Source organism: Mus caroli, unplaced genomic scaffold, assembly GCF_978045245.1.
Source record: "Mus caroli unplaced genomic scaffold, Mus_caroli_1 scaffold_4, whole genome shotgun sequence".
Classification (NCBI taxonomy): Eukaryota; Metazoa; Chordata; class Mammalia; order Rodentia; family Muridae; genus Mus; species Mus caroli.
The window spans coordinates 90,097,495-90,120,216 of NW_028227259.1; the positions used below are offsets into that span (position 1 = coordinate 90,097,495).

Genomic DNA, 22,722 nt, shown 5'->3' on the forward strand with positions numbered 1-22,722 from the left:
ACCCAAAGTTATCAAAAAAGACAAGGAGGGGCACTTCATACTCATCAAAGGTAATATCTCCTAAGATGAACACTCAATTCTGAATATCTATGCTAGAAATGGAAGGGCAACCATATTCATTAAGGAAACTTTCATAAAGCTAAAAGGACACACTGCATCTCACACAGTAATAGTGGGAGACTTCAACACCCTACTGTCACAAATGGACAGATCCTGGAAACAGAAACTTAACAGAGACACATGGACACTAACAGAAGTTATGAAACAAATGAATTTAAAAGATATCTACAGAACATTTAATCCTAAAACAAAAGGATATACCTTCTTCTCAGCACCTCATGGTACTTCCTCCAAAATTGACTATATAATAGGTCACAAAACAGGCCGTAACAGATTCAAAAATATTGAAATTATTCCATGCATCCTATCAGATCACCATGGACTAAGGCTGATCTTCAATAACAGCATAAATAATAGAAAGCCAACATTCACATGGAAACTGAACAATACTCTACTCAATGATACCTTGGTCAAGGAAGAAATAAAGAAAGAAATTAAAGACTTTTTAGAGTTTAATGAAAATGAAGTCACAAAATACCCAAACTTATGGGACACAATGAAGAGTCCTAAGAGGAAAACTCATAGCCCTGAGTGCCTCCAAAAAGAAACTAGAGAGAGCATACACTAGCAGTCTGACAGCACACCTAGAAGCTCTAGAACTAAAGGAAGCAAATTCACTCAAGAGGCATAGTCAGCAGGAAATAATCAAACTTAGGGCTGAAATCAACCAAGTGGAAACAAAGACAACTATTCAAAGAATCAACCAAACCAGGAGGTGGTTCTTTGAGAAAATCAACAAGATAGATAAACCCTGAGCCAAACTAACTAGAGGAGATGGGGACAGTATCCTAATTAAGAAAATCAGAAATGAAAAAGGAGACATAACAACAGATCCAGAGGAAATCCAAAACATCATCAGATCCTACTACAAAAGGCTATACTCAACAAAACTGGAAAACCTGGATGAAATGAACAACTTCCTAGACAGATACCAGGTACCAAAGTTAAATCAGCATCAGATTAACAATCTTAACAGTCCCATTTCCCCTAAAGAAATAGAAGCAGTCATTAATAGTCTCCCAACCTAAAAAAGCCCAGGACCAGATGGGTTTCATGCAGTGTTCTATCAGACATCCACAGAAGACCTAATTCCAACTCTCCTTAAACTGTTCCACAAAAAAAAAAAAAAAAAAAAAAAAAAAAAAAAACAGAAGGTTCTCTACCCAACTCATTCTATGAAGCCACAATTACTCGCATACCTAAACCACGCAAAGATCAAAAAAAGAAAGAGAACTTCAGACCAATTTCCCTTATGAATATTGATGCAAAAATAATCAATAAAATCCTCACAAACCAAATCCAAGAACACATCAAAACTAGCATCTATCATGACCAAGTCGGCTTCATCCCAGGGATGCAGAGATTGTTTAATATACAGAAATCCATCAATGTAACCCAATATATAAACAAACTCAAAAACAAAAATCACATGATCATCTTGTGAGATGCTGAGAAAGCATTTGACAAAATCCAAAACCCCTTCATGATAAAAGTCTTGGAAAGATCAGGAATTCAAGGCCCTTGCCTAAACATAATAAAAGCAATCTACAACAAACCAGAAGGCAATATCAAAGTACATGGAGAGAAGCTGGAAGCAATCCCCCTAAAATCAGGGACTAGAAAAGGCTGCCCACTTTCTCCTTACCTATTCAATATAGTACTTGAAGTTATAGCCAAAGCAATTCGACAACAAAAGGATATCAAGGGGATACAAATTGGAAAGGAAGAAGTCAAAATATCACTATTTGCAGATGATATGATACTATATATAAGTGACCCCAAAAATCCCACCAGAAAACTCCTAAACCTGTTAAACAGCTTCAGTGCAGTAGCTGGATATAAAATTAACTCAAACAAATCAATGGCCTTTCTGTACACAAAGGATCAACGGGCTGAGAAAGAAATTAGGGAAACAACACCCTTCACAATAGTCACAAATAATATAAAATACATTGGTGTGACTCTGACTAAGGAACTGTAAGATCTGTATGACAAAAACTTCAAGTTTCTGAAGAAAGAAATTGAAGAAGATCTCAGAAGATGGAAAGATCTCCCATGCTCATGGATTGGCAGGATTAATATAGTAAAAATGGCTATCCTGCCAAAAGCAATTTACAGATTCAATGCAATTCCCATCCAAATTCCAACTCAATTCTTCAACGAATTAGAAAGGGCAATCAGCAGATTCATCTGGAATAACAAAGAAACCTAGGATAGCAAAAAACTATTCTCAACAATAAAAGAACCTCTGGGGGAATCACCATGTCTGAACTTAAGCTGTACTACAGAGCAATTGTGACAAAAACTGCATGGTACTGGTACAGCAATAGACAGGTAGATCAATGGAATAAAATTGAAGACCCAGAAATGAACCCACATACTTGATTTTTTACAAGAGAGCTAAAACCATCCAGTGGAAAAAAGACAGCATTTTCAACAAATGGTGTTGGCACACCTGGTGGTTAACATATAGAAGAATGTAAATTGCTCCATTTTTATCTCCTTGTAGAAAGCTCAAGTCTAAGTGGATCAAAGAACTCCACATAAAACCAGAGACACTGACATTTATAGAGGAGAAAGTGGGGAAAAGCCTCAAAGATATGGGCATAGGGGGAAATATCCTAAACAGAAGAGCAATAGCCTGTCCTGTAAGATCAAGAATCAACAAATGGGACCTCATATAATTGCAAAGCTTCTGTAGGGCAAAAGATATTGTCAATAAGACAAAAAGCCATCAACAGATTTGGAAAGAATTTTTACCAATCCTAAATCTGATAGGGGACTAATATCCAATATATACAAAGAGCTCAAGAAGGTGAACTCCAGAAATTCAAATAACCCCATTAATTAACCAGTACCCCCCCCCAGAACTGTGTCTCTAGTTGCATATGCAGCAGAGGATGGCCTAGTTAGCCATCAATGGGAGGAGAGGACCTTGGTCTTGCGAAGATCATATGCCCCAGTACAGGAGAATGCTAGGGCCAGGAAGCAGGAGTGGGTGTGTTGGGGAGCAGGGCAAGGTGAGGGTATAGGGGACTTTGAGGATAGCATTTGAAATATAAATGAAGAAAATATCTAATAAAAAAATTAATGGGCCTATCTAGAAACCAATCTTATGTGCAAGCACCAATCCCTAACACTATTAGTGATACTCTGTTATGCTTGCAGACAAGATTCTAGCATGGGTGTCTTCTGAGATGCTCTACCCAGCAGCCGACTCATTCAAACACACTCAGCCAAACAGTGGATTGAACTGTTATGGAAGAATAGGAAGAAGGATTGTGGCCCCGAAGAAGATAGGAACTCTACAGGAAGACCAATGGAGTCAACTAACCTGGACCCTTAGGGCTCTCAGAGACTTAACCACCAACCAAAGAGCATACATGGGTTAGATCTAGGCCTTCCGCAAGTATATAGCAGCAGTGCACCTTGGTCTTCATTGTGTCTTGAACAACTAGAACTGGGGCAATCTCAAAAGCTGTAGCCTGTGTATGGGGTAGGGTCTTCTAGCTGGGCTGCCTTGTCTGGCCTCACGGGGAGAGAATGTGTCTAGTCCTTCTACAGAGACTTGATGTGCCAGGGTGAGGGGATTTAAGGATAGGCTTCACCATATCAGAGGAGAAGGGGAGGGGAATGGGGAAGGGATTATAGGAGGAGGTGACTGGGAGCTGGGGGAAGGGGAGAGAAGAAAGAAAGAAAGAAAGAAAGAAAGAAAGAAAGAAAGAAAGAAAGAAAGAAAGAAAGAAAGAAAGGAAGGAAGGAAGGAAGGAAGGAAGGAAGGAAGGAAGGAAGGAAGGAAGGAAGGAAGGAAAGAAAGAAAGAAAGAAAGAAAGAAAGAAAGAAAGAAAGAAAGAAAGAAAGAAAGAAAGAAAGAAAGAAAGAAAGACAGGGAGGGAAAGAGAGAGAGGGAGGGAAAGAGAGAGAGGGAGGGAGGAAGGAAGGAAGGAAGGAAGGAAGGAAGGAAGGAAGGAAGGAAGGAAGGAAGGAAGGAAGACGATTAACTATTGAAGACCTTGAAATTTCTTGCTGAGTAAACCTTCACAAATAATTCACTAAGTAATGTCAACAAATATTATGAAAAGAATACATATTCTTTTCTCAATACTCTTTGTAGAATAACATGATCATGGCGCAGAAGGGATAAAGGTGGCAATATTAAACTGTTACATTTAAGTTTAGAAACTTCATATACATTAGTTGAAATGAATTTTAAAAATCTTAACTGTTGATAGTGACAAACACTTATTATTGTCGAATTTGGGGGACTGGAGAAGGAAGATTAGGAGAGTAATATTGATATGAAGGCCAGGCTGGAATATGTAGTAACACCTTGTCTCAAACAAACAAAATGGAACCAGAAGAAAGGAAAGAAGAGGAAACAAGGAAAGGGACCAGACGAGGTGAAGAGAGGATAAAGAAGAGATGGGAAGGGGATATAAAATGGAGGAGAAAGAAAAGAAAAGAATCAAGCACTTTCTAGTGTAGGTCAGTTCTCTGTATTACAAAGCAAACTACTACTTCTCACAATGAGAATAGATAATTACACTGGGTTCAACTGAAAGCTGGACCTGTAGTTCCCAATGTACCTTGCACTTGTTCTCCCAGAAGGATTTGGGGAGTAGATCGATTGGAAGATGTGTCTTTATTATCCGAGGTGATGGAGTTTTCTTCAAGAGTTCAACACCTGGGAATTTCAGTTTAAAACACAGAAAAATCAGAGTATCAAAGAAGCTCAGATTTTTTCATCCTTCCCATGAATATTTGTAAACACTATTTTACTGTGTACTTGTGCATGTGCCTATATGTGCACATGTATGCATGTGTGCATGTGCGTGTGTGTGTGTGTGTGTGTGTGTGTGTTAGAGAGAGAGAGAGACAGAGACAGAGAGACAGAGAGAGAGAGACAGAGAGAGAGAGACAGAGAGAGAGAGACAGAGAGAGACAGAGACAGAGAGACAGAGACAGAGACAGAGACAGAGAGTGTGTGTGTGTATGTTTGTGTTAGATGTGTATATCTGTCACAGCACTCTTGTGGAAATCAGAGGACAAATTTCAAGAGTCCAACCTTTCCTTGCACGGTGGGTTCCAGATTCTTGTAGTATGCAACAATTACCTTGTCCTGCTGAGTTATTTCACTGTCCGCCAAGAATTTTTCCATTTTTGAGCAGTATTAAATGCAGGTGAATTTTAAATCAATTACATCATTTTTCAGAGTTCCAGGAGATAGTCAGTCAACAGGTAACAGTGTACTGTTGTACATTTATTTCAGTGTGTTAAAATATATATCATTTACTCCTTGTGAGATAGTTTTAAACTATTTGTGAGTCTTGTTTTCTTTTCTTTTTTTTTTTTTTTTTATTACATATTTTCCTCAATTACGTTTCCAATGCTATCCCAAAAGTCCCCCATAGCGCCCCCCCACTTCCCTATCCACCCATTCCCATTCTTTTGGCCCTGGCATTCCCCTATATTGGGGCATATAAAGTTTGCAAGTCCAATGGGCCTCTCTTTCCATTGATGGCTGACTAGGCCATCTTTCGATACATATGCAGCTAGAGACAAGAGCTCCGGGGTTCTAGTTAGTACATCATGTTGTTCCTACAATAGGGTTGCAGATCCCTTTAGCTCCTTGGGTACTTACTCTAGCTTCTCCATTGGGAGCCCTGTGATACATCCAATAGCTGACTGTGAACATCCACTCCTGTGTTTGCTAGGCCCCAGCATCGTCTCACAAGAGACAGCTATATTTGGGTCCTTTCAGCAAAATCTTGCTAGTGTATGCAATGGTGTCAGCGTTTAGAAGTTGATTATGGGATGGATCCCTGGGTACGGCAGTCTCTAAATGGTCCATCCTTTCATCACAGCTACGAACTTTGTCTCTGTAACTCCTTCCCTGGGTGTTTTGTTCCCAATTCTGAGAAGGTGCACAGTGTCCACACTTTGGTCTTCATTCTTCTTGAGTTTCATGCGTTTAGCAAATTGTATCTTAAATCTTGGGTATCCTAAGTTTTGGGCTAATATCCACTTATCAGTGAATACATATTGTGTGAGTTCTTTTGTGATTGTGTTACTTCACTCAAGATGATGCCCTCCAGGTCCATCCATTTGGCTAGGAATTTCATAAATTCATTCTTTTTAATAGCTGAGTAGTACTCCATTGTGTAAATGTACCATAATTTCTGTATCCATTCCTCTGTTGAGGGACATCTGGGTTCTTTCCAGCTTCTGGCTATTATAAATAGGGCTGCTATGAACATAGTGGAACATGTGTGCTTTTTACCGGTTGGGACATCTTCTGGATATATGCCCAGGAGAGGTATTGCTGGATCCTCCGGTAGTACTATGTCCAATTTTCTGAGGAACCGCCAGACTGATTTCCAGAGTGGTTGTACAAGCTTGCAATCCCACCAACAATGGAGGAGTGTTCCTCTTTCTCCACATCCTCGCCAGCAACTGCTGTCACCTGAATTTTTGATCTTAGCCATTCTGACTGGTGTAGGGTGGAATCTCAGGGTTGTTTTGATTTGCATTTCCCTGATGATTAAGGATGTTGAACATTTTTTCAGGTGTTTCTCTGCCATTCGGTATTCCTCAGGCGAGAATTCTTTGTTCAGTTCTGAGCCCCATTTTTTAATGGGGTTATTTGACTTTCTGGAGTCCACCTTCTTGAGTTCTTTATATATATTGGATATTAGTCCCTTATCTGATTTAGGATAGGTGAAGATCCTTTCCCAATCTGTTGGTGGTTTTTTTGTCTTATTGATGGTGTCTTTAGCCTTGCAGAAGCTTTGTAGTTTCATGAGGTCCCACTTGTCAATTCTCGTTCTTACAGCACAAGCCATTACTGTTCTATTCAGGAATTTTTCCCCTGTGCCCATATCTTCAAGGCTTTTCCCCACTTTCTCCTCTATAAGTTTCAGTGTCTCTGGTTTTATGTGAAGTTCCTTGATCCACTTAGACTTGACCTTAGTACAAGGAGATAGGAATGGATCGATTCACATTCTTCTACATGTTAACAACCAGTTGTGCCAGCACCATTTGTTGAAAATGCTGTCTTTCTTCCACTGGATGTTTTTAGCTCCCTTGTCGAAGATCAAGTGACCGTAGGTGTGTGGGTTCATTTCTGGGTCTTCAATTCTATTCCATTGGTCTATTTGTCTGTCACTATACCAGTACCATGCAGTTTTTATCACAATTGCTCTGTAGTAGAGCTTTAGGTCCGGCATGGTGATTCCACCAGAGGTTCTTTTATCCTTGAGAAGAGTTTTTGCTATCCTAGGTTTTTTGTTATTCCAGATGAATTTGCAGATTGCACTTTCTAATTCCTTGAAGAATTCATTTGGAATTTTGATGGGGATTGCATTGAATCTGTAGATTGCTTTTGGCAAGATAGCCATTTTTACAATATTGATCCTGCCAATCCATGAGCATGGGATATCTTTCCATCTTCTGAGATCTTCTATAATTTCTTTCTTCAGAGACTTGAAGTTTTTATTATACAGATCTTTCACTTCCTTAGTTAGAGTCACGCCAAGATATTTTATATTATTTGTGACTATTGAGAAGGGTGTTGTTTCCCTAATTTCTTTCTCAGCCTGTTTATTCTTTGTGTAGAGAAAGGCCATTGATTTGTTTGAGTTAATTTTATATCCAGCTACTTCACCGAAGCTGTTTATCAGGCTTAGGAGTTCTCTGGTGGAATTTTTAGGGTCACTTATATATACTATCATATCATCTGCAAAAAGTGATATTTTGACTTCATCTTTTCCAATTTGTATCCCTTTGATCTCCTTTTGTTGTCGAATTGCTCTGGCTAGGACTTCAAGTACAATGTTGAATAGGTATGGAGAAAGTGGACAGCCTTGTCTAGTCCCTGATTTTAGAGGGATTGCTTCAAGCTTCTCACCATTTACTTTGATGTTGGCTACTGGTTTGCTGTAGATTGCTTTTATCATGTTTAGGTATGGGCCTTGAATTCCTGATCTTTCCAAGACTTTTATCATGAATGGGTGTTGGATCTTGTCAAATGCTTTTTCCGCATCTAACGAGATGACCATGTGGTTTTTGTCTTTGAGTTTGTTTATATACTGGATTACGTTGATGGATTTCCATATATTGAACCATCCCTGCATCCCTGGGATGAAACCTACTTGGTCAGGATGGATGATTGTTTTGATGTGTTCTTGGATTCGGTTAGCAAGAATTTTATTGAGGATTTTTGCATCAATATTCATAAGGGATATTGGTCTGAAGTTTTCTATCTTTGTTGGGTCTTTTTGTGGTTTAGGTATCAGAGTAATTGTGGCTTCATAGAATGAGTTGGGTAGAGTACCTTCTGTTTCTATTTTGTGGAATAGTTTGTGAAGAACTGGGATTAGATCTTCTTTGAAGGTCTGATAGAACTCTGCACTAACCCCATCTGGTCCTGGGCTTTTTTTGGTTGGGAGACTATTAATGACTGCTTCTATTTCTTTGGGGGATATAGGGCTGTTTAGATCATTAACCTGATCTTGATTCAACTTTGGTACCTGGTATCTGTCTAGGAACTTCTCCATTTCATCCAGGTTCTCCAGTTTTGTTGAGTATAGCCTTTGGTAGAAGGATCTGATGGTGTTTTGGATGTCTTCAGGATCTGTTGTTATGTCTCCTTTTTCATTTCTGATTTTGTTAATTAGGATGCTTTCCCTGTGCCCTCTAGTGAGTCTGGCTAAGGGTTTATCTATCTTGTTGATTTTCTCAAAGAACCAGCTCCTTGATTGGTTGATTCTTTGAATAGTTTTTCTTGTTTCCACTTGGTTGATTTCACCCCTGAGTTTGATTATTTCCTGCCGTCTACTCCTCTTGCTTCCTTTTGTTCTAGTGCTTTTAGGTGTGTTGTCAAGCTGCTAATGTGTGCTCTTTCTAGTTTCCTTTTGGAGGCACTCAGAGCTATGAGTTTTCCTCTTAGAAATGCTTTCATTGCGTCCCATAAGTTTGGGTATGTTGTGGCTTCATTTTCATTGAACTCTAAAAAGTCCTTAATTTCTTTCTTTATTCCTTCCTTGACCAAGGTATCATTGAGAAGAGTGTTGTTCAGTTTCCACGTGAAGGTTGGCTTTCTATTATTTATTTTGTTATTGAAGATCAGCCTTAGTCCATGGTGATCTTATAGGATGCATGGGACAATTTCAATGTTTTTGTATCTGTTGAGTCCTGTTTTGTGCCCAATTACGTGGTCAATTTTGGAGAAGGTACCATGAGGTGCTGAGAAGAAGGTGTATCCTTTTGTTTTAGGGTAAAATGTTCTGTAGATATCTGCCAGATCCATTTGATCCATAACTTCTGTTAGTTTCACTGTGTCCCTGTTTAGTTTCTGTTTCCATGATCTGTCCATTGGTGAAAGTGGTGTGTTGAAGTCTCCCACTATTATTGTATGAGGTGCAATGTGTGCTTTGAGATTTACTAAAGTTTCTTTAATGAATGAGGCTGCCTTTGTATTTGGAGCATAGATATTCAGGATTGATAGTTCCTCTTGGAGGATTTTACCTTTGATGAGTATGAAGTGCCCCTCCCTGTCTTTTTTGATGACTTTGGGTTGGAAGTCAATCTTATCTGATATTAGAATGGCTACTCCAGCTTGTTTCTTCAGACCATTTGCTTGGAAAATTGTTTTCCAGCCTTTCATTCTGAGGTAGTGTCTATCTTTTTCTCTGAGATGAGTTTCTTGTAAGCAGCAAAATGTTGGGTCTTGTTTGTGTAGCCAGTTTGTTAGTCTATGTCTTTTTATCGGGGAGTTGAGTCCATTGATATTAAGAGATATTAAGGAAAAGTAATTGTTGTTTCCTGTTATTTTTGTTGTTAAAGTTGGCATTCTGTTCTTGTGGCTGTCTTCTTTTAGGTTTGTTGAGGGATTACCTTCTTGTTGTTTCTAGGGCATGGTTCCTGTCCTTGTATTGTTTTTTTTCTGTTATTATCCTTTGAAGGGCTGGATTCGTGGAGAGATAATGTGTGAATTTGGCTTTGTCGTGGAATACTTTGGTTTCTCCATCTATGTTAATTGAGAGTTTGGCTGGGTATAGTAGCTTGGGCTGGAATTTGTGTTCTTTTAGTGTCTATATAACATCTGTCCAGGATCTTCTAGCTTTCATAGTCTCTGGTGAAAAATCTGGTGTAATTCTGATAGGCTTGCCTTTATATGTTACTTGGCCTTTTTCTCTTACTGCTTTTAGTATTCTATCTTTATTTAGTGCATTTGTTGTTCTGATTATTATGTGTCGGGAGGTATTTCTTTTCTGGTCCAGCCTATTTGGAGTTCTGTAGGCTTCTTGTATGTTCATGGGCATCTCTTTCTTTAGATTTGGGAAGTTTTCTTCTATAATTTTGTTGAAGATGTTTGCTGGTCCTTTGAGTTGAAAATCTTCATTCTCATCCACTCCTATTATCCGTAGGTTTGGTCTTCTCATTGTGTCCTGTATTTCCTGGATGTTTTGAGTTAGGATCTTTTTGCATTTTCCATTTTCCTTGATTGTTGTGCCCATGTTCTCTATGGAATCTTCTGCACCTGAGATTCTCTCTTCCATCTCTTGTATTCTGTTGCTGATGCTTGCATCTATGGTTCCAGATTTCTTTCCTAGGGTTTCTATCTCCAGTGTTGCCTCATTTTGGGTTTTCTTTATTGTGTCTACTTCCCTTTTTAGGTCTAGTATGGTTTTGTTCATTTCCATCATCTGATTGGATGTGTTTTCCTGTTTCTCTTTAAGGACTTCTACCAGTTTGGTTGTGTTTTCCTGTTTTTCTTTAAGGACTTGTAACTCTTTAGCCATGTTCTCCTGTAGTTCTTTAAAGTCCTTCTTGATGTCCTCTACCATCATCATGAGATATGCTTTTAAATCCAGGTCTAGTTTTTCAGGTGTGTTGGGGTGCCCTGGACTGGGAGAAGTGGGAGTGCTGGGTCCTGATGATGGTGAGTGGTCTTGGTTTCTGTTAGTAAGATTCTTACCTTTACCTCTCACCATCTGGTAATCTCTGGAGTTGTTATAGTTGTCTCTGTTCAGAGGTTGTTCTTCTGGGGATTCTGAGTATCCTCTGTCAGCAGACCTGTACAGACTAAGTTTGGCGGAGTCCCGGAGCCAAGATGGCGCTCCCTGCAGGGCAGGTCACTGTCCTCCGACTGGGAGGGTGCCGGATGTCTGCGGCCCCTAAAGGGTGCTGCCTCAGCAGCTCTGTGGCTCCCGCCTGTCCCAGAAGCCGTCTGCCCCCGTGGTCCCCACTCTGACCTGTAGAGACTAAGCTCGGCGGAGTCCCGGAGCCAAGATGGCGCTCCCTGCAGGGCAGGTCACTGTCCTCCGACTGGGAGGGTGCCGGATGTCTGCGGCCCCAAAAGGGTGCTGCCTCAGCGGCTCTGTGGCTCCCGCCTGTCCCAGAAGCTGTCTGCCTCTGTGGTCCTCACTCTAACCTGTAGACTAAGTTCGGCGGAGTCCCGGAGCCAAGATGGCACTCTCTGCAGGGCAGGTCTCTCGTTTTATTTTCTTTATTCCAAAAATGAGGAGTAAATCACTACTTAGTAACTTGGAATTTTATTGGATCTATTTCTGAAAAATTGTTCACATGTATTTCTATTACCTCTTTCATACAAATCTTAAAGTCTTATGAATATTTTAATTTCAATATCACTTTAAACTACTCTAATCTTTAAATTACCTGTTAATAGAACATATTCTTGTTATTTTCAGCCTAGGAGTGTATTTTTCTGAAAAACTCTTACATTTGATTAACCAATCCCAAACAATCACTCGTTTTAATCATTTATAATTTATGACAGTTTTAATTGTTTATAATAATTTATAATACAACATCCAACTACAGTGTTCTGTATAACACTTACTTGTATGTAACACTGCATGGACTTTGTCATTGTGGCTGAAAGTTTTAATCCCAATATTCAGAAGGCATGAGAATGTTAAATTCAAGGCCAGCTTGAAGTATTTAGAGATGTCCATGGCAACCTATTCTTTAATAGGCAACATTTCACAAAAGAAATGTGCTCAACCCACCGTTCTCATGCTCATTGCCCATGCTCAATCTATTATGCATATGATAACAAAATAAACAGCCTATATATGATCATATAATATACAACATATAATATGTAATAGAATGGAAATTCTCTCAGAACAGGAATGCAATTTATGTCATTTACAGTGACTTTCTTGTTGACTGAACTCCATGGTCACAACAAATATTAAACACAACCAACCCTTTTATAGCAATAGAAATAAGGTCATAAAAATCAAATAAAAATCTAAGGTGGCCAGTTAGAGTTTTAGATAAATAACATATTTTTCATTTGTGTCTCTTTTTTAGATCTTTGGGATAAACTTATTCTAAATCAAATGTTGTATGGTCTGAATTTTAAATGTAATTGGAGATTGGATGTACTGGATTTATCTGAAGATATTAACTAAAGACATAGAAAAATCAACATCAGATCTCAAGTCTCCAAACTGGCAGCTCCAGCCACATTTCCTAGTACAGAGAAATGAAAGTTGTAATCTTCTATAGGCACGTTTCCCTCTGTTATTTTTAGGCTGCCTTTCCTATGCATATTTTTCCTTATCCTTGCCTCAAATTTCATAAAAGATTTCTCATTTTCCTCTGTCTCAGAGTCATTTTTCCAAGTGAGGTGGTTTAAATTAGCCTTTTATATCATGAATTATGACTTCTAGGAGTTTATCAAGCTGTCACAGGTATCCACAACTGGCTCTAGAGTAAATCCAAATACCACCTTCATCACTTCGTTAAACTTCAACAGACCTCTCTATGGCAACGGACTGAACCTTTAACCCTGCCTTTAGCAGTAATCTCAGACTCCCATATCTACACTATTTGGTTTTATATTTTTCTGTGGTTTTAAAGCTATAGTTAATTTTCAAGCTTTTATTTTACATTTTACTTTAGACCACAGCTAAGAACCAACAGATCCCTTGCTCTGGAAGTTACAAACCTTCTATCTACAGGCCTTCTCCAGGGCAGTAAGGGTTTATACTCTGCTGTTTAATTTGAAGTGTGGGAAGGGTGACTCCCATGATTCTGTGTTCTTATCTAGGTTCCCAGAAGGTTTACTTAAAATGATATTTTACAGTTGCCTGTATGACCAGGCATTTCCAGTCCATCCTAGCTTTAACAGTTTTGTCATCTCCACTATCTCAAACTCTTCATGATGGTACTTTTATGGATAGCCATTATATTTTGATTACACTTTTGTTGGTCAACAGCCTTGCTTCCAAGGGCTAATTAGGCTGAAAGTTGCCAAATGAATCTCTTTCAATTGATTATTTAAAATATCCAATACCTGAAATCTAACATTTTATTCAGAATTATTAATAACCTTACCAAATTCATCCTTCCCAAGTTTCAAAATAAACCCCTGGCTTCATAGAACACTTGGTTGACCTAAATAAAACTTCTGGACTCACCCTTCACTCTTCAATTTCCTCATACTTTGTAGGTGATCTGTCAGCCAGTCAATCTAAAGTATATCTCTAGCAATACAAATTCAATCTCACATAGCCACCTATGTAGACTTTGTATGTTAAACAACAAAAATGACACTCAATGACTGACTCCCACATTCCTAAATCCATTCAACAAAGCCTAGCATGTTTAGAATATAATTAAAAAAAATTTTAAGCATTTCACATTTCTATATTTAATCCTACACTATATGATTTCACGTTGCTTCGCACCCCACTCCTTCCGTTTTCTCCACTGTTCCTTTAGTTCATGAGTTGCCCTAAGGTCTTTTATGCATCAGTCCATTAACACTTACCATTAACATGATGCTTCATGTTCCTACATTATATTTTCTCAAAATATCTGTATAACTTTGGGCTGTAATTATGTGTAGCTAGAATTGAATGTGCCATCTAAGGCAATCTTTCTTATGATTATATCTTGTTCAGTTTTATTCTTTAGCTCTATGAGAGTAATAAAATTGATATAAGTTAATTTACTTTCTAATGTTACAATATTTGTGTACATTCATTGATGAGAAGATGCATATTTTACTAATAAATCTATAACTACAGTGAGTAATTCTTTACAATTATGCAAACACCTGTGGTCTGTTTCTTTTTTCTTTATTTATTCTTCTAATTCTGAATTGAAATTACAACTAGGACAATGTTAGGTAAGCATACTCTTGCAGGAATTATAATCTGATCTTACCTGATATTCTTATTCCAGGAACACTCAGTTCCAACATTGGAACTTTAGAGGTGATAACATCTCTCTTACATTTTTCAACATTTCCATCATTTAGAACCATGTCTACAATCTCACTAAGCCAAGTAGTACCTGTAACAGAATCCATGATCAGATTCTTTGTCATTTTTTATTAGAAATTTTCTTTATTTACATTTCAAATGCTATCCTGAAAGTTGCCCATACCCTCCCCCCACCCTGTTCCCCTACCCACCCACTCCCACTTCTTGGCCCTGGCATTCCCCTGTACTGGGGCATATAAAGTTTGCAATACCAAGGGGCCTCTCTTCCCAGTAATGGCTGACTAGGCTTTCTCTAGGTTCTCCTTGGGGGCCCTGTGTTCCATCTTATAGATGATTGTGAGCATCCACTTCTGTATTTGCCAGGCACTGGCATAGCCTCATACGAGACAGCTATACCAGGGTCCCTTCAGCAAAACCTTGCTGGCATATGCAATAGCGTCTGGGTTTGGTGGCTGATTATGGGATGGATCCCCAGGTGGGGTAGTCTCTGGATAGTCCATCCTTTCATCTTCGATCCAAACTTTGTCTCTTTGTCTTAATGGTTTGGTTATTATTTAATGATTTACACTTTGAGAAACTCACACATGTAAACATGAAACATTTTTGTTATTTTTTAAAAAAAAAATACTTTTTGAGATTACAACACCATGACATCATTTGCCCCTCCCATCTCTCCCTCTAAATTCTAACATGTCCCTCCACAGTCCCCATACCAGCTTTGAAGATAGGATTCATCTCACTTCTGTGGCCAGTCACACACATACACAAGTTCCCCACATACAAACAGCTATACATATACACATGAATAAAAGAAAAATTTAAGACAAAAAAGGCAGGTTAAACCTGTATTTTTCAGGACGAAGGACTCACCTGATTTAGGGTAAGTGGTTATTACAATGTCACCTGGTGTGCTCTGGAACTCTTCAATTCTTTCCCAGTTGAGTGCAAAAGCATATATCATGGGGTAGCCATGGATCATCTTCAGATCTTTTCTCCAAACGTCTTCTGAGGCACTCATTTTTGCAGCAGGCTGAACAGAAAGAATAGAAGGAGTAAAAATCAGGTTCTGTGTAACAAGTGTTAAACTTAAGACTATAATACAAAGTGAACTTTGACTTTATCACAATGTACACGGAAACACGAAGGGTAACTTATGGGTGTGACACTACAGACTGGCAAGGGCAAAAAATGCTTCTCTGAAAACAGAACAAAGGTTTTCAAAAGAAGCTTTTAAAATAAGTGGGATTATGCCTCAGTGAATTAAGTCATTTTTCACAGATATATGCTAAAAGAAAACCCTCCATTTACACTAAAATATTAACACTTTAGCTGATATTTTAGTGTAAGTGGAGGTAACTTTAGAGTTAGTTTATTGTTATTCTGAGTTTTACACTGAAAACCCTGCATACAGTTTGTCCTCTTCTAGGAATTGTTTCTTTGCCACTAGTCTTAAGGAAATGATGCAGGACGCTATAAATCTCTGTGCATGCCCACACATGCAAATGTAGACTTCAGCTACATGAGCGAGCACCTTGGAATTGTAGGCATTTTGATTTCTTTTTAATTTGATTAAGTTACCCATAAAGTCTTATTTTTTAATTTAGCTTCTAGTACTGTTTTATATTTATAACATAAACTGACATATCAGAAGTAAGTTCTTGTCTGTGTACAAATACCTGGGCTATTGGTCTCTTCTTAGATCTACATTTTAATGAGATCCTGAAATTCTCTGTAATAAGCAATGCCTTAAAATCCAAAAAAGATGATTCTAAGTCACTTTAATTAATCTCTAACAATGTAGTTCATAGATATGTAATTGAATAAAGCGGATTCAGTGTCAAGAAAATATATTGCTTTATTTTTTTTTACCCATTATTGCCATTCCTTACCCAGTCTTTTTACAAGTTGTTTTATTTACATTCCAAATGTTGCTCCCCCTTCCCAGTCCTTCTTCCAAGAGTTCTTCACCCCAATCACCTCTTTACCCAGTCTTAAGATGTGCCTTTCATTTTGTATTTGGAATGAGGAAGCAGCTCTATTCTGTCCAAGATCACAAAGGAGGAGTGGTCACCAGGAATGGACTTTGGCCTGCTCACTGACTCATGCTGCTTATGTACTCTGGGCTCAGCCCTATGTTTTAAAAGAGCTGTAACTTAACCCATGCATATGAGTCTTTTTGTTTTGTGAGGGGACTTCTTTTAAGTCAAGGAATTATTTCTTCTCCACCTAGACCTCAAGTTCCTCACACAGGAAAACTCTGACAGCAGTAAATGAAGTGTGCACCGTGAGAACAATCCACGCAGTTCTGAACAGAGCCACCACACCAGGGAAGGCATGCACGAGAGTTCTGCCACCTATCAGTTACCAGGCTGACTGAACAGACAGAATGGTTAATTCTGAGTTCAGTATTATAGGACAGATAGAGGACAGAGGACAGAAAAGGTACCAATAGTTAGTATTGTTGAGCCAGATATGCTGAAACATGGTGTTCCCTGTAAAATATGGAACAGACTAACAAAAAAGCCTGTAAGTCACGCAGGAAAAGCTATGGCGATTTTTTTTTCACTTATAAATTACACAACATACAAAATCTTCATTCAAGTAGAGACATAACCTAAGATTAAAGTACCTAAGATTCATTCTAGGAACATCCAACAGATTAAAATAGGATTAACAATATGTACCTTAGGAGACAGTAACTGAGTCATCTGAAGTTAAGACTGAGTGATTCTCCACATTAAAAGACCTGTCTCTTTGATCAGAACTGTTTGTGAGACACAGTACTGAAAAACATGAAAAAAAGAGAGAGAGAAAGAAAGAGAGAGAGAGAGAGAGAGACAGGAAGGAAGGAAGGAAGGAAGGAAGGAAGGAAGGAAGGAAGGAAGGAAGGAAGGAAGGAAGGAAGGAAGGAAGGAAGGAAAACATGAGTCTTTTTGCTATTGACTTTTTTTTTTTCAGCCAAGTCTGTAAATAAATAACAAAGTTTATTTCTGTCTGCTACACATGAACCTAGCTCTGGAATCAGAACTCTAATCACCACAGTCGGTGCTCTCCACAGTGTGCATGAGTGTATTTAACAGTGAATGAATGATTGGGCAGAAAACATTGCAGAAGGGTTTGTTTGATCCTGAATAGGCTTAAAGTTCACAAGAACCCTTCCACACCACCCCCAAATCCCAGCACGCTTCAAACGCATTCTATTGAATCCAAAGAGTTAAAAGCGGAAACTGGAAGTTAGATAGTCTCAGCATAGCAAGACATTAATGGAGAACTGCCTTATCTGGAATCACTGGGAGGGGAGTCCCTTGGTCCTGTGGAGGCTTGATGACCCAGGATACAGGAATGCTAGAGCAGTGAGGCAGAAGTGGGTGGATGGGTGAGCACCCTCAAAGAGGCAGGAGTGAGGGAGGAGAGGATAATGGACTTGTGGAGGGGTCACTGGGAGGGGGTATAACATTTGAAATGTAAATAAATTAATTAATCAATTTTTTTTAATTATGAAAAAGATACTCAAATTGCAAAAGCGCTCAATGTAACACTCTTGTAGGTCCACAGAGCTCTATGGATAAAAGCTTGAAGGAAAATCATTTAAAAACAGATTTCCTCCTGTAGTGTTGCAGACCCCTTTAGTTCCTCGGTACTTTCTCTAGCTCCTTCATTAGGGACCCTGCAACCCTACAGGAGGAACAACAATATGAACTAACCAGTACCCCCAAGAGCTGTGTTTCTAGTTGCATATGTAGCAGAGGATGGCCTAGTTGGCCACCAATGGAAGTAGAGGCCCTTTGTATTGTGAAGATCATCTGCTCCAGTACAGGGGAATACCAGGACCAGGAATCAGGAGTGGGTGGGCTGTGGAGCAGGGCGGGAGGAGGATATAAGGGGCTTTGGGGATAGCATTTGAACTGTAAATTAAGAAAATATCTAATAAAAATGCCTTAGAAAATAGATTTCAATTCACATTGTGATCTTATTGCTCAGATTTTACCTTCAGTCAGAATGAATGCTGCTGTGAAGAACCTTCAGAGTTGGTGGTGATCTGAGATGGACTGAGCACCTCATTCTGTGCTCCAGAAAGGTAAATAAAAAGTTCAATAAGGATCTAAGCAAAGCCTCTGACTTTACAATCAGCAAAGATTTGAAGGGATTGAAGTCCATGCAAACACACACTCAAAGGCCTGTTTTTTCAACAGTTGTAATAGGTCAGAGTGACAACTGGAAGGCAGGAAGCCATAGATCAGCGGTGTGTTAACTTCTCTACGAACTTAACAAAATCTGACAAAAACTGCAAGAGGAAACAGCACACAAGAAATGTCTCAGATCTGTCGGTCACCTCTCATTTGAGAAGCCCTTTTCATATGTTTGAACACGGTGAAATGTGATTGCATTATACATGTTGCTTTTTAATCTAAAAGAAGTATGAGTTTTCTATTATGGACATGAATTAAAATGCAGCAGCTGACTTAGGAGCAGAAACTCACCGAGTAGAAAGAACAGCTCCTGAATGACTGCGATTCTAATCATCTCTATGATTTTCTAAGTTCCGTCTCTCCCTCTGCCCCTCGTACACACACACACACACACACACACACATCTAGGAATAAATAAGATATTATGTGTGGGTGGGAACTCATTCCCACAGAAAAGTGCTCTTGTCTTCCTTCTCCAGACTCTTGACCACCCTATAAATTATATCTAATCCAATTGCTAAAAGCAAAAGTTTTGGTTAGGACAAGGGCATTGGTGTCCAATTTAGCTGCAATGGCAGCAGATAAGCTCTGGTCTTGCCTGGAAGCATCATAAAGTGCAGAAAGAAGTGAAATCTTTTGTTTAGACCAACAATTTATACATTATTTCTCAGAGAATTTTTAAAATCACTTTTTGTCTATAAAGGATGTTTCTAACAGATTCCCAATGTTTGTGACTTAGCATTTTTTCATACATTTTACATTTTGCCCAACAGAAACACCAACATTGCAGTACAATTATTAATTTTAAACTATAATTTACTATTAAGAAATTGTGTTTTTGTCTCCTTGAAAAGATTTTGTTTTTAGAAACAATTGCTATAATGAATTGTTAAACATTGTAAAATTTGTGGAAATTTAAAATTCTATCTGACAAACTACAAACACATTTTTTCATTCTGCTAACATTGATGACAGCAAACTTTTTGTATAATAAATACATAATCTTAAAAGATATTCTCATCACACTCTCTAGATGCTAATTATTCATATTATCAGTTTTAATATTATACATTATTATAAGTTGTTTTACCCAATAAACTGTTAATAGGCTATTCTTACTAGCTTTTGAAATATTTAAGTTACTATTATGTTAACAGATGTTTTGTGAATGTATATGTTAAAGCATTTTTAAAATCACTTTTATTCTATAAATAGAACAAATTTTTCAAGTGGCCATTTTTTAAATTTTGTTACAGTATATAACATATAATTTAGTATTTACATAATAGCCTGATATATTTGGGTACATCTTCAGAGTTTAGTGTATATATGCTTAGAGTTTATATAAGCTATTTAAGAAAATGAATTCTTTCTAGAGAGAGACAGTTTTATACTTTTACAAAGTTGCATTTCAAAGGAACATTGAAAGAAGTCTAAGTGCATATTTTTCTGTCAGGTGTATATTGAACAAGTTTCTAAATTTATAATGCTTTTAAGCAAAGCTTTTCGCAAATTGTTAATAACAATACCCTGAATAGAATAGCTCAAGGGCAATGATGACATTTCTAAACATTTCGGAAAGCATGGAACAAAGATTGGCAAATAGGTCCACAAAACCTAAAGCAAATTCCTCTATCATTAGTGCTTATTAGTGTATGCAGTAAACAGAATCAGATGAGAGTTGGAAAAACAGTCATGGAAATTTTTTTGAATGTTTTAAAACTTAGTAAATTTGTTCTTGTCACTTGAAATAGATATATAAGCTTCACTTTCTTAGAAGTAAGTGTATAACCGTCATGGTTCTACTTCTTACCTGCTGCTAAAGAAAGGCAGGGCTTAAATGGCTCGGTGTCAAAGAAATACCTTTCAGATTCCCAACCAACAAAAAGCAGACATTTTCTTTTTTAAGTGAGCATTTTATTAGATCATGAAGTCAACTCAGCATTTGCTATAGTGAATAATTTTTGGTTATGCATTTTAACTTGTTTAATGACTACAGAAAATTATTTTTATTCCTTAAGTCACAAAATACCTTTCTCATGTGATCAACTTTTGATTTCTCATTTTTATCTTCTTTTGGTAGCTCAAGTATAAATCAAAGATAATGAAAATCATATTAGACAAGTTTGCAATTCACTTTGACACGTGCTAATAACCTAAGCTACCAACATAAAAGTCTAAAGCATCATTTGGAGCCCCATACTTCAAATATAGTATTCTAAAATATTAGAATTTGATGCAAAAGAAGAGTGTTTTTAATAGATAAGACATCATAAAATGTCTTGGTTTCTGAAAAATAGTTGTCTAAGGTTGGAAAGAAGTGTAGTAACTGAGAACAAGTAAACACCCCTTGTCTTGTGGAGAAGGAAAGATTTACCCCTTCTGGCTTTAAAACAATAGTCTCAGTTCTCCAGGCTGGTCATTTTGCTGTTCCCACTAGAACAGACTGTGCATAATTGTCTTGTGTTTTCACTTGGAACTCAATCACTTTAATCAGCTTACATTAAATCTCCTTCCTTATATTAATAGGTGAGTTCCAATGAATCATGTTTTAGATCCATTGTGACACTACCAGAATGGGAGAAGGTATTATTTCTCTGTATTTGTTATCCTATCTACCAACAGTAACTACAAACTTAGACGACTGAGAAAAATATCTGACCCAATCTTCCTTCTGATATAAACAACAGCAACTGTCCAGGCACACAAATTGATCTACACAAAAATTGTACACTGAAGTCCAGAGTAATCATGGGGCAAATTCTTCAAGTGCCATCCTGTGAAAAGTGAGAGGGGAAAAGGTTTGACAGCTACTAGTGATGCTACTGAGATTATCTTCTTTTTATAAACGGTTATGTTGTTTTATTTAACACAATGATTAAATCTAAACACTCAGCTACCCACTTGTCCCAATCTAAGGGGAGAGTCATCTATGACACAACCTGAAATTATGCTGACAGCCTTATGAAATCTGTAATAAGATGAGAATTCCTTACTCTTTCTAAGTCCTCAGTACCTTATTCTGGAAGAGACTGTGTGTGTGAACGGGTTGAATTTTTTATAATCTGGGAATTCTTGTCTTGAGCAGAGAGAAGCCACCAGGATCATTGACCAGGTATTTTATATCTGTGTTGAACCAATGCTCACTAATAGTCTTGACTTTGAAAGATTTATAAAGCAAATAAGAGCCCCTGAATTGTGTCATTCATTCTAATGTACTTCAGTGTATAAGCCATTGTTTACTGCCACCATTTCTTTAAAGCCACTTCAAGGAATAAGAAGTGTTGCTTGGAAAATGTTCTTTCAACACCTGCATAGGTGAGCAAAGCTGCTCTTAGATGCCATCGATTATTAAGAAAAATCTCAGTGCCAAGGTGGGCACCTCTACAAATTGTTGGTTAGGAAGAAACCTGATGTTCCCCCAAACAATTAGCCATTCCTGTTGGTTGCTCACCACAACTAAATAGTAAGATACTATGCCTGAAAGATTACATGCATTGCCTACAGGACATAGAGAAAACAAGCTGGTAATTTGATAAATATTTTTCCCTGGCTAGCTTCCCTACTGCCTACTGCTAGGGAAAAAAATTGTCAAATATTTTAGTCACACACGGATTCTAGATGCTTCTGTGAAGACAGACCAGGCAAAACTTACCCACTGGTGCAATCAATAGTAGAATGACTACATGGAGAGGTACCAAACACTTCCTCTTTGGATTTAAGGCCTGCTCACCAAAAGAAGATTTATGTCTGGTACTGAAAACCAGATTGAAACATGTCGATATGTAAGATGTAAGCAATAGTGGAGCACTGATGTAATTTTTGTTAAATGGACACAATATGCATATCAAATTGGCATCTAGATATTTATGCTTGTAGCCATAAGTTATAAGTGAGAATGATTTTATATACATATATATATATATATATATATATATATACATATCAGTGACAGAAAAGAGAAAGAGGGCAAGAGAGAGAATGAAAAAGAGAGTAGAAAGGGGAGAAGGGGAAAGAAGAATAGGAGGAAGAGTAGGGGGAGAAAGACAAAGAGAAAAGTAAGAGAAAGAGTAAGGGAGAAAAGGAGGAAGGAGGGTGAAGAGAGAGAGGAGAGAAAGATTGAGAGAGAGCAAGAGAGAGAGAGAGAG

The 22,722-nt window shown here is 37.9% G+C and overlaps 1 protein-coding gene across 6 annotated transcripts in view; it reads right to left on the bottom strand.

Annotated features, from left to right (window-relative positions):
* The window catches only part of Sult1b1 (sulfotransferase family 1B member 1), a 36,475-nt gene that overhangs the window by 13,514 nt on the left and 239 nt on the right, over window positions 1–22,722 (bottom strand). The window contains exons 1-4 of one of the 6 annotated variants that reach the window (XM_021162313.3): window positions 18,373–18,490; window positions 15,255–15,414; window positions 14,326–14,454; window positions 4,707–4,804 (exon numbers count right to left, since the gene is read on the bottom strand). In XM_021162313.3, the coding sequence (XP_021017972.1) occupies window positions 4,707–4,804; window positions 14,326–14,454; window positions 15,255–15,402 (375 nt within the window). In that variant the 5' untranslated portion in view covers window positions 15,403–15,414; window positions 18,373–18,490. Of the gene's footprint in view, window positions 1–4,706; window positions 4,805–14,325; window positions 14,455–15,254; window positions 15,415–16,273; window positions 16,466–17,068; window positions 17,161–18,372; window positions 18,491–22,722 lie in introns of those variants that run through there. The other 5 variants (XM_029478003.2, XM_085836824.1, XM_021162315.3 and 2 more) reach the window with 5 other exon arrangements.